This window comes from Sceloporus occidentalis, unplaced genomic scaffold (assembly GCF_023333645.1).
Source record: "Sceloporus occidentalis isolate IW3139 unplaced genomic scaffold, rSceOcc1.0.p SCAF_2, whole genome shotgun sequence".
Taxonomy (NCBI): domain Eukaryota; kingdom Metazoa; phylum Chordata; class Lepidosauria; order Squamata; family Phrynosomatidae; genus Sceloporus; species Sceloporus occidentalis.
Window position 1 is genome coordinate 193,922,576 of NW_028316982.1, and position 12,702 is coordinate 193,935,277.

General features: G+C 39.9%; 1 protein-coding gene across 1 annotated transcript in view; it reads left to right on the plus strand.

The window, feature by feature from the left end:
- TSPAN7 (tetraspanin 7) overlaps nt 1–12,702 on the plus strand; it is a 131,495-nt gene that overhangs the window by 99,399 nt on the left and 19,394 nt on the right. The window contains exons 3-5 of the mRNA XM_089511836.1: nt 3,003–3,077; nt 5,475–5,570; nt 8,678–8,833. Of these exons, the coding sequence (XP_089367962.1) occupies nt 3,003–3,077; nt 5,475–5,570; nt 8,678–8,833 (327 nt within the window). The remainder of the gene's footprint in view (nt 1–3,002; nt 3,078–5,474; nt 5,571–8,677; nt 8,834–12,702) is intronic.

Genomic DNA, 12,702 nt, shown 5'->3' on the forward strand with positions numbered 1-12,702 from the left:
GGCTTCCAATTATTAAGTACTGTTTACATGCTCCTCTCAGCAGGTAATCTTTACACTGAAAGGGGGAAATGTGGGCTTGTTCTGCAGCACAGATAAAAAATGGAGACTTCATCAAAAGAGGGAAAGAGGGCAAGGATCAGCATAGGAGAAGCTCTAAACAGGACTTAGGTGAATAATTTATTATATTAAGCTTAGGTCTCAGTCACACTTACATTTTTGCACTGATGCCAATTGAATTGCGTAATCGATTCAACATTGAATAGAAGTTCAGTCCCTGTCCCTGGCAATTTAACCCAATTCAAGTTCACATTTACCTATGGATTGGTTCAGAATGGATTCTCCATTGCAGACAAGTTCAATCATAGCTGGTGTAGTTTTTTTTTTAAACTGTCAGTCAAATGACATGCACCTTCGTCACTGTGACATTGTGCAGGTCAAGTTCAACATTAAACTGCATTCCTCTGTTGTATATTATTGAGGAATTTGAAGTGTGCAAACTGCAAAGATCTTTATTTTTTAAAAGGGTGCAGGGAGCCACCAGGGATATTTAATGTTTAAAGGGCTGCAAGAAGGAGCTGGGGATATTTAACTTTTAAAGAGCTGCAAGAAGCAGCATGGGATCTTCAAGAAACGATAAATTCAACTCTTCTATATTGGGGGTTAAATGATGCTTTGTCATGTGAGCGCGCAACTGTCAAATTAGTGCTTTAGTACAACACTTGCTTTTTGGGTGCCATGTCCTGAAGACATTCTTGCCATGAAAACCCTGCGATAGGTTCCCCTTGGGGGGAGTCACACTATCTCAGGCTCAGAGGATGGCCATGGCAAACTCTTATGAAGAAACCTAATGCCAAGAAACCCCCATGATAGGGTGGCTGTGGGGTCCCCATAACTCAGAAACAGAGGCAAGCACCAGAGACACACAGAGCAAAGATGAAACCCCAACCCCCCAGTGCCAGCAACACAACCACCAGTGCCACTCAAATGCTACAGTGTGCAGAAACTGTCAACATTTTTTTCCAAAAAAATTCCATGTCGCAACATGTCCCCAAAAGACCCCCTCTCCCTGACTTTGGTGACCTCTGGACATCAGGCATCGATGCAGATAAGGGGATTAATTCACTGGCAGAAGGGGAAAACAGCTGTGTGGTGATTTAAAGGGACCACATGACAACGAGGGAAATTTGAATTCACAGGATTTAAAAAGCCAGTATCTTTGCACACAGAATTGTGAGCCCAAGAGGGAAAAAACAATGCTTTGCCAAAATCTGCGGGATGGGTATGTTCCACCCCTCTGCCCATTGCTTCTATCTCCTGGGTGCCCTGAATGGGATTGGTAATGCGTTCCCATTGGTGGCTCCCTAAAATAACCCGGTTCTTTTGGAGATGCCTCAGTTTTAAAAGAAAAGAACTGGGTTGGGATTTGTACCCCCCCCCAAAAAAAAAAAAAGTTAGAGTCAGGAAAAAACAGTGCAAATGTGAATGACCCCCTTTTAAAACAGTTTGCAAATTGGTTCAAAATGTAGTGTGAATGAGGTCTTGGTATATTTTAAGAGGAGCTGTGAAAATAATCATATGTACTGATCTAGATGAAACAAGGTTTAATTTTACAAGGATGAAACTTGAGTTTGCATGCTCTGCCTTTCTGCCAGATGTGCTTCAGCTGCATGGAAGAGATTGAAAACTTTCCATTTTTGATTCAACATAGCATCGTGTGTGGTCAACATTCTTAAATTGGGACTGGGAACATCTCTGCCCTGAATTCAGTTTCAGAGAGATTCTTGAGGCCCATGTTCCAAGGGAAATCAGGGACAAAAGCAAAACCCTTGGTCTAAAAATGCCAGAATATTTTAGATGGTGTTGAGGGAAGGGGGTATGACCATCCTGAATACTCCAGAGAGCTGTAATGAGACTCAAGAAGGCTCTATTTAGCTCAGAGACATGAAGATCCCCACTCTTGCTCCAAACTATGATTAATCTTAACTATGGCACGGTACAGAGCGCCCGTGTTTGCTCCACGAGGGAGCCGCAGCGGACAAACCGTGCGGCTCCATTGCGGAGCAAGAAGAACCTGCAAAAAGCCGTTGTGACGCCGCAAGGCGCCAATGGTGCACTTGCGGCATCACAAAGGTGCCAGGACGTGCAGACGCTAAGTGTCCATCACATCAAAATGGTGGTCCCCATGTGTATAGGGCGGCGCCATTTTTACGCCCCCGTCACATGCTAGGGGTGAGGCCGGAATGGACGTTGCGTCCTCAGCCAACCCCTAGCATGTAATGGGGGCGGTGCAAAGGTCCGTCTAGATCGCGCCTATAATTAGTAAAAACTAACCAGTTGCATAACCATTATTTGAAGGTGACTTGTTTTATTAATGATAGTTAAAATTAACCAGAGTTTGTCATGTTTGAATGACAAGATCCTACAAAACTGGAAGCAAATACTGTACTTCTGAAATCTTCCCCACAGTTGTATCAGAAAAGGTGAGGATATATGAAACTGGGGATTGTCTAATCCAGTGCTACACAAAGTTGTGGTACCTATTCAAAGGTTTTTTTCCCTACCTGATATTCAACATATTATTGTAGTTATGAGGGAAGGAGGGAGAGCTTAATAATTTGGCAGCCATTTTTGAGAAGAGGGGTGTCTTTCTTTCTTTTAAATAATATTGAATCTATTGTTTTATTAGCAGTTTGAAAAACAGTCAAAACTTAGGAAACCTTTTTAGGACTTCTGCTCCCAGGATCCCTCACTACAAAAGTAACTAATTCCAAGCTGTGAAAACATTGACCTTTGTAGCACTGCACTGTCTTTACATATGGTGTTGATCCTATTCCCATGTAGAGATAATTCAAATGACAGTGGGAGATTTGCAGTGGAGAATTAAGGCTATTACTAGAGTTTTGGTGGTGGTAGCTGTTTTAAATTCAAAAAACCATATGGGGTGAATGAGAAGAATCTGTACTATATCCATGGACATCTCTCCTTTCCTCCTTCCCTTTCAGTATGCCATGTTCTTGTCTCTGGTCTTCCTGGCTGAGCTAGTGGCTGGCATTTCAGGATTTGTGTTTCGCCATGAGGTGAGTACTGTATAAATTACTTGTTGATAAAGGTGGTCACACCCTGGCTCTGGGCAGCTTTTGCTGAAGCCTCTTTGGGCAATGAGTGATATTATCTGGGTTGCAGAGTTCAGCAATTCCGTATGCATTCTGAGTGATGCAGCTGTTTTATTTGGCAGAAAGATGTGCAGTCCCAAAACCTGTTATCATTCCAAATGAAAGGATTTAGCTAAAGCTCCAGGCTTTTGCTCTTCAGTATTTACTTTTGAGCTGAGTTCCTTTATATGTTCATCGTGTAAGATCTTCTTTACCCAGTTACGTATGCTGAAGACTGCAAAATAGCTTAAATTCTTTGCATAAATGCTGTTACTTCCACTGGACAAGTATTTGATTGTATAATGCAGAGAGGATTTCCAAGAATGCAAAGCCAAACTAAACTAAATCTTATTTAGTCATATACTGAAAAGTGGCAGCGCAGCTAGAAAAAGCAACAGAAAGTAAGAATTAGGTTAGTGAGACATAATAAAATAAGAAAACAAACTGTGTCTATAATGCAAATGTCTCTTAGCCCATTTCATATGTATTGTGATGTGTTTTTCATACGAATGGCTGAAAATTGTCTGACAGAAACATTATTAACTGAAAATATGCTTCGAGAGAAAAAGGCCAGAGTCCAGATCCATTGGAGGTTGTTGTTTTTTTTTAAAAAAAAACTATCTTGTATTTCATTAAAAAGCAGCCCCTCTCCATGTCCCCTACAAATGGTTTTTGAAAGACTTCTTAAATATTGTTTGGTTTGTGTCAAGGGAGAGGCAGCTGTTCAGCAACATAAATTTTCCATTGAGAATGGCTATTGTGGGGTTTCTAAAATCCTGACTTAACAGATGTTAATACGATTTTTGTTTGATTCGTATCCAGGGTGGAAAGACTGTGGCCTTTGCATCATGTGTGATCCTAAAGTGATTTTATGGAGCCATGGGCCCTCCCAATGCACACCATCTCCACATTTCCTTTTTAGCAAAAATTGGGTTTTTCCCTCTCTGGAAGTTTCCACGAATATCCAGTTTGTCTTTCGGGCAGCCAATAAACCAACCCAAATCCTCTAAGTAACCTAAACTATACAAAGTAAAACTGGAAGTGGACCAGAAGCCACTTTCAGTTTGTGTTTTGGGGTGTGTCTCTGTGGCATTTTGGGGCTTTCTGTCATCTGTAGATGGTCTCAATGGCTAAAAATCAAGACCTCCAAAGCTGCCATCCCTCGTTCTCATGGAAAGTAACTGATTTCTCCCTGTTAGACCTTTAAAATTCTTTTGCTGCTAGTGGTTTTTTAAACGGCATGTGAGTAATGAAAATATCAGTGTAAGGATTTTCTATAGATGGATATTTTGGGGCTTCATTTCCCAGAATCCCTCAGCCAGGATGGTCATCCTGGCTGGGGAATTCAGAGAGCTGGAGTTTAAAAATTAACATTTTCAACCTCTGTCATTGTAATAGTGTGATATTGTAGGAGGCATCTTTCATCACATTTTTGCATAAAAAGATTCCTCAGTGTTTTTTGTAGCACACTATCTTATCAGGGAATAAAGTAAGAAACTGCCATTGGGATGGTTGAATAGTAGCTCAATCCCTTTGTTTCTGTCTTCCATTGCCATATTTTTGCTCCTGTTTTTTTACTTAATTTCTCTGACTTCTTGACACTTTGCTCTACATAATGAATGGAGGATTTAATGCACAGGCTCTCCACAATATATGCTAACACAAAGGACAGCTGAATGTTCCAAGTTAACGTTTGTCATTGCCAAATGCACATTTCAGGAGAAATGGCAGGAGTAACACACTTACTGTATATACTCATGTATACGTCTAGAAATTTTAGTCTAAAAATTGGCCCCAAAAACCTGGGTCGACCTATCCATGGGTCAATGTAAGTACTGAACTTTAGCTCTTATTTTAAAAAGGAACCATCCCCTGGTGAAAGACAAGAGCATAATCTGTCATGGAAGTAATGACCCCTGTCCATTCTCTCATCCATCCAGCCTTCAGTATGAGCACAAACAGTTATGCCTGCTGGAATTTTGCAAATTCTTTTGCATTGTTTTTCTTTGCTTCAAACTTTAGATCCTTCGTTGCATTTCTCTAAGTTTTACCCTCGATTTATCCATGGATGATCTCAAAATCCATAATTTTGGCCCCCAAACCTGCCCTCGACTCATACATGAAGTCTGCTTATAGTAGAGTATATACGGTAGTTCGTTTGCCCCCATTCTTTTTCTAAAAGTGTACAAACCTTTTTAATCATTTCCCTGTGATTGGTAGTGAGTATGGCCAGGGATTTAATTCAGGTGGAGAACCTGAGCCCTGAAATTTCTGCATGTCAGCCCAATAAAGCTTACTACATTGTCTGAATTTCCCTTTTAGATCAAGGATACTTTCCTTAGGACATACACTGAAGCCATCCAGAATTACAATGGAAATGATGAGAAGAGCCGTGCAGTGGATGATGTACAACAGAGTGTAAGTTTGGTGGTGCTCTGCTAAGACAAAAACCAGTACTGTGGTTGCAATACGTTTGCACAACTGGAATTGTTTGTGGCCCAAAATGTTGTTTCAAAATTCAGTGGAACGAGCTGGTTAGAATTATTTATATATTCAGTTTATTTTGCCTAACGTTTCTCCCCAACTCTGAAAAAAATGTATACATGGAGAAGATTGTCTTCGCTACAATAATTTTTATTGTTCTTAATTTTTGACTGGGATATTCAGATAGCTAAAGGAAATTAGGTAATAATATAGAACTCTATTATAAATAAATAATACATGCCCCCTTATAAATATTGATATTTTAGATACCATTTATTCCAAGTTAATGTTTTTTGTATGCCTTCAAGTTATTTCTGACTTATGGTGACCCTTAAAGCAAATCTATCACCGGGTTTTTCTGGCATATTTCTTGGTATAATGTATTCACAGAGGGGGTTTGCCCTTGCCTTTTTCTGTCTGTAGCCCAAAACATTTTTTCTTGATTCAGTGGAACTAGCTGATTAGGATTGCAGTATTTATGTATTCAGTTTATGTATTTTATGTAAATACAAGTAATACAGTCCATCTGCCCCAACCATGGATTTGCCATCTGCAGATTTAAGCATCTATGGATGGCACCACCCCATTGTCCCTAATAGCAACATTTGCATGCAGCTGTGGCAGTGCAGCCATGTGACAGCATGCTGCCATTAAAAACCATGGGACTTGAGGTCCCACATTTTTTGGCATCTGTGAGGGGGGGAGGCAGGGACGTAGCCAGGATTTTGGGAAGGGGGGGGGGTCCAGACTAAGTGCCACCATTATAATGGGGCTTGGGTGCAGTGGCGCAGCAGCACATACCATTCATTATATCTACCAGCACATACCATTCATTATGGCTACGTCCCTGGGGGAGGTCTGGAACAGAATCCCCACAGATATGAAGGTAAAACTGTAATTCTTTTCCAGCAGTGTAGAGTTAATGTGCTGCTACTACTTGCTTAGTGGTTGCTGTCAGTATACGTCCCTACTGATGACTGTATGGCTTATTTGATCAGCATTTTCCAAAGTATAGCTTGAATGCAGAAGCCTCCCTGTATGTTAATCTGTTGAAGCATCCCAGTACTGCTCTTAGGGGAGGAGTTGCAGCTCAGTAGTGGAGCCCATGAAATGCATGCAGAAGGCCCCAGGTTTAATCTGTTGCATTTTCTGATAGTGCTGGGAAACAATCTGGTCTGAAACCCAGGAGAATTGCTCCTAATCAGTGTGACTAGGGGTGAAAATTACATTCTAACATTTTCTTTTTTCTGATGGGAAAGAATGTCTCAGCACATTGAGATTAAAAAAAATTTTTTTTAGATTGTATGCCTTTGGAAATTGTTTTATTTTATGAAGTGCCGTGTACCTTGTTGTTGTTGTGTCTCAAATAACAGAGCAATGGAATAACACTGACAGAACACAAAGAACAATGAAAATTACTTACAAAACAACCAACTATACTTATATTATATGTATATTACAAATATTATATATTATATGTATATTACAAAAGCCTCTCCCCCCATTCTTTTGATATTATATGATAATACAATGTAACACATTGTTAAATTGTTGTTGTGTGCCTTCAACTCATTTCCAACTTATGATGACCCTAAGGCTTTTGTATCATGGGGTTTTCTTGACATGTTTCTTCAGAAGTGGTTTGACATTGCCATTCTCTGAGGCTGAGATAGTGTGGCTTGCCCAGGGCCACCTAGTGGGTTTACATGGCTGAGCCAGGATTCCAACGCTGGTCTCGAGAGTCATGGTCCAATGCTCAAACCACTACACCACACTTGGTGGCATTGGATAAATTATGTGGTAATAATAATAATAATAATAATAATCATTATCAGTAGTAGTAGTAATAATAGTAAGTAGTCATTCACTGTGAGATATTTCTCTACTTTGCGACTTTTGCAAAAAAATTGTTTGTGCTAAGTTCCCTTGGTTTTTAAAACAAAAGCCCATTTTTTGTGGTAAACATTATGTTTTGCAGAAAATACATTGTTTTCTATGCAAAAAGTAAGTTTATCCCAAGTTTTTTTGGTGTGGGGCTTTTTTTGCAAAAAAAGTAAAAAAAAATGTTGAAAAAAAATGCTCCCAAGCTCTTATCATCTAAGAGGGATATAACTGGGAGAAAATGTTTGGAAGTATTGGTTCTTAAATGTGAGAATGAAGTAAACAAAGATATACATTCCTAGTGTGAAGAAAACTAAACTTGGTAGCCCAAGAGACTAACTCAGTGGAAGACAACTTCCTGTGTTAATTTTGACATTTATATTTGGTTCTATATTTTGCCTTTATTACTGTTTTCTGTTATTCAGAGGATATTACAAATCCAGAATTACCTAGGCTTATACGTAATTTTCTTTTTTTCTCTCCTTTAGCCAGAGCTTAACAAAGTTCCTTTTTTGAGACTACCACTTTCATGAGAGATTATGGGAGGTTGTACTGTTAAGAAAGAATTTTTTTCAGACTCTGCCTACAGCACAGTGACTCTGGGAGAAAGATGAATTCCTGTAACCACAGGATACCACATTATTAAGAAGTTTTGTTTCAGTACTGTTTCTGCAGCTTCCTTCTGAACTTCACACTGATATCATAATAGTAACAACTCTGATTCTGGGATCCAAAATTCACATGTTCAAAATTTTGAAAACAGGATAGCCACTTTTATATGACTGTGCATTGTGTGGCTGTAATAATAGATTACAAAACCACTTCTGAAGCTGAAGCTGAGAATCAGAGCCTTACAGATGCTAAAAGTTAAAAGTTCTCTCCCTCATCATTGCTCCTCTTTTTCCTGTTCTATTTAATTTTAGGTTAATAGGCTTCTCAGGGCAAGGGACTCCTTTTTTATGCTCTGTAAAGTATTTCACATATTAAAGATGCTATTATAATCTTGACACTGTACTCAGAAAGAAAAAAGGTTATAGTCAGGGATGTCTGGATTGTTTTTTTTTAAAATGTACTCAATATGTTTTGTGGTGAAATGCACAGAACAGCTCTTGCCTTTGAAACTATTTTTTCTCCATGTGATCCTTTCTCGTTCTTTTTAGCTGAGTTGCTGTGGAGTCCAGAACTATACCAACTGGAACACTAGCCCATATTTTAATGAACATGGCATCCCACCAAGCTGTTGCATGAACTCCAGTGATTGTAATCCTCTGGACCTTCGTAACATGACGATTGCTCCTACTAAAATAAATCAAAAGGTATTAATTAATTAATTAATTTTTATAGTCCGCTTTTCCAGGGTAGATCAAAGCGGGTTACAGCAAAGCAAAAGGAATACAAAACAGAATACAAAACATACAGTATAAACATCATAAAAACAGCTCATTACGTTAAAACACTATAAAAATACAAACAGCATAAAAACACCAAAAAAACAAAACAAAACCCCAAGCTAGCTGAATGAAACCATTGTACAACAGGGGAGCTGGGAATGGGCAACAGTATGAGCTGGGAATGGGCAAGAATTTCACTTGGTTTGATTTTTTGTTGGGCATATTCTGAAATTAGCAAGTGTCTTCACAAATACACAGATTTTTTTTAAAAATGAATACAAAGAGGTGAAGCAAAATGGACAGGCTTGCCCATCCAAGGCACAGGTTTTGAAGGCTTAGCTTTAAAAAGGCTGAGTTTGAATCCCTCTGGGATATTCCCTTACTACTTAGTGCTGAATTTGAGTCATTATTAAGCCTTATCACATGACAAAATAAACATGGCCACATAGCCTGAAAAACCCACAAAAAACTATGGAAGCTGGCCATGAAAGCCTTTGACTTTACATCAAAATAAAGTCAGATCAGAGTGGGAGAGTAGTGGCTTTCTCCATGGCTCTCCACATGCTGCCACACCACTTCCATCCTCTTCCCAAGTGAAAGAGTGAAAGAGTGCCTTTTGACAAGTGGAATTTTCCAGCCACTGCTCTCTTGCTCCTTTCAGCTTTCTTTTCTTGTGATAAGGCTCAACTTTTTTTTTTTACAGTCTCCAATTCTTTATTGGTTATATCACCAGCAGATACAACCTGGTTCCTTTCCTGCTGGGAATATGGTAGCTGTACGTTTTGAATTTAGCCAGTGCAAGGGGTTAAGAATTTCATTGATTTTCTTTTTGATAAGAATTTAGCAAAAAAAAAAAAAATCCTTAATTTCTTAATGACAGAAATAGAAGGAATTTGAGATTAAAATATTTGAATGTGGTATACAGTATAAGCAACTGATGGATTAATCCATGGAAAATATGGTCCACTTAGGGTACTTTTGTATCTTGCTTGAGATACAAATGAGAAATGTGTTGAAAAATAGACATGAACAGAGTTGGCAACAATTCTCCCTTTTCAGCCTTACTCACTGGCAATGTTCAAGAACTGATATAATCAGAAAAGATGTGTTTCTTATACTGAATGCCTGCATTAAAAGGTTCTGTCATTGATTTTGAGGTACCCTCCTATACACATGATTCTCAATCGGATGGAAGATTTCCACTCTTGAGACAGAGCTGACAAGGCAGCAAGTAGATTCAGATTACCCAGTACTTATGTCAGTCATCACATCTGTCCTTATCAATACTCCCCACCACCCCATTCCCATTTTTCAACTTGTGTTCTGAAAGATGTGTCATGTGCCGGATTGCTAACAGCCTTCCTAAACTGAGAAAATAGGTGTGATTGACATAAGCACCATGCTTCATTAGTTATGTTTACCGCATCTGTTACAACGTTACTGGAGTTGTCGTGCTGAAGGCAGAACACAGCAAAAAGTGACCCTGAACCAAAAAGGGTTTGTGCAGCCATGGTGTTTTGGGGGCTGTGAGTGAAAGCAAACTAGATGAATAAACATGTGGAAAATATGATTTCATGGTTTTTTGCCACTCACGGTTTATGCAACATACAATTCCCCCCGCCCCGTAACTGACTTTCTTACATGAGTAGAACTTATTTTCTGTTATTTGTCCTTGTCAAGGTTTGCGGAAGAAGAAACTGGGGCGCGTTACAGACCTCCCAAAAGCGGGTGGCCTGCTGCCGCCGTCATTAGCTGCACCGAGAAGCCCCAGCGGCCAGACCACGAGGCTTCCCGGCGCAGCTAAGAAGAAGCGCCGAAATGGCGCTTCTTCTTGCCACCCGGAAGTGGGGCCATGAGGTGCGAGGTGCGCACTTGCGGCGTCACTTCCGCCGCGCGACATCTGTGCGTCCAAGACGTCAAAATGGCACCCCCCGTGTGGACGGGCATCGCCATTTACTACATGCTCCACGCGTACTAGGGACGGGGCCCGTTAGGAAGGTAAGACCCTTCCTAACCCTAGCACGCCCCTTTCTAACCCTAGTACGCACGGAGCGCGTACTTTGTGTGCGTGTGTAACGCGCCAAAGTATCTCAGGAAGAGCAGACTCTTGAACTTTTCCAAACCATCATTTAAGAGTGTTAATGTTGATGTATTGTTGCCAGTGCTATTCTTTGGCAGTTCATTTACCCATTATAAATGTTACACCAGGGTGGGAACTGAATGGTGAATCTGTCAATGTTGGTGAGTGGTGAATATCTTAATGTTCCTATCATCCCTCTGTATTGGATATGCTGGCTAAAATTGCTGGACTTTTAATCCTACAACATCCAGAGGGCTACCATACAATCCCTATCTTCTATTATTGGTACAAAATTGGAAACTTGTTCTTTGGATCTTCCTTAGGGGATAAATAACTCAGAAGTTAAAAAAAAAAGAAGAAGCTGTAATGTTATAAAGGAATATGGGTTATATCTTGAATAATATAAAGTGAGCCAACCTTTTCAGCTAGGGAGGGAGCCGATTCTCACCAGGTGAGCTGCTTGGGCATGGAAGTTCCTTGAGAATGATACTGTTATTGAGATGTAGCTGTTTAGCCTGGGGAGAATCTGCCTGCTTAGTTGAAAAGCCTACCACCACTGCCCTTTGCTGTTTTTCTCATCAATAAATGGTTAACAAATATATCCAAGGGTAGCCATGTTTGCCATTACAATAACATCCAAAATCCACAAAACAATGATACCTTTATGGGACCAACCAAAATGCACAAAATATATCATGCAAGCTTTTGAAGCTCCTCTGGCTTCTTTATCAGACAAAGGTGTTAAAAAATATACAAGAGAAGAACAAAAAAAAAACCCCAACAATGTTAGAGTCACAGGCCTACATTTTGTCAAGATGTTGTTTTTGTTGTCAGTTAAGATAGTCAGGAAATGGCCAATATAGGCAGAGGCCACTTCTTTCTTGTCTGGAGACAGTAATAAAATCCAGGCAATAAAATAAAATGTAAACAATAAAATTATTCTTTTCCATGATTCCCCAGATTTTAAATGTGTCCCCCACCATTCAGAAAGTGCTTCTCTTAATGCATAGTTATTGGCAGTAAAAGGTGTAAGCTGAACCTTTCTGATATTTTGGGTCTCATCCTTTTACCTTTGGTCCTGCCCACTGCTGGAATGCAGTTCCTCTAAATTTTTCTGAACTTGAGTTTATGTGAGAGAGGCTTCCTACCATTGGTGTAGTGATGATGACCTTCGATCTTAAAGATGTTCTCTGCCATTGCTGTAGAGCCTATGATGCCACAGAGATCCCTGAGATTTTTCATGGAAAAGAGCACCCAGTTCCAAAAAAAGAAGTACCTTGTGACTTTCTCATACTCTTTTTGACCTGTTGTTGTTGTTAGCTGCCCTTGAGTCAAGTCTGACTCATAGTGACCCTGTGGATGAGACATCTCCAAGAATCCCTATCCTCCACTGCCTTGCCCAGATCCTGCAAGTCCTTGGCCATAACCCTCCTGATCGAGTCTACCCAACTGGTCTGTAGTCTTCCTCTCTCTTCTATCTGTCCTAGCATTATTGTTGTTGTTTTTTCTAGTGAGTCGTGTCTTCTCATTATGTGACCAAAGTATGATGGTCTCAACTTGATCATCTTAGCTTCCAAGGAGAGCTCTGGTCTGCTTTATTCAATAACCCATTTTTGATCTAACCAGTGGCATTTCCTGATTAGTATTCTTCTGCTATTGCCTCACAAGACCTTTTTCATTTGGAGTGACATTGAACTAAAAACAGGAGGCAAGG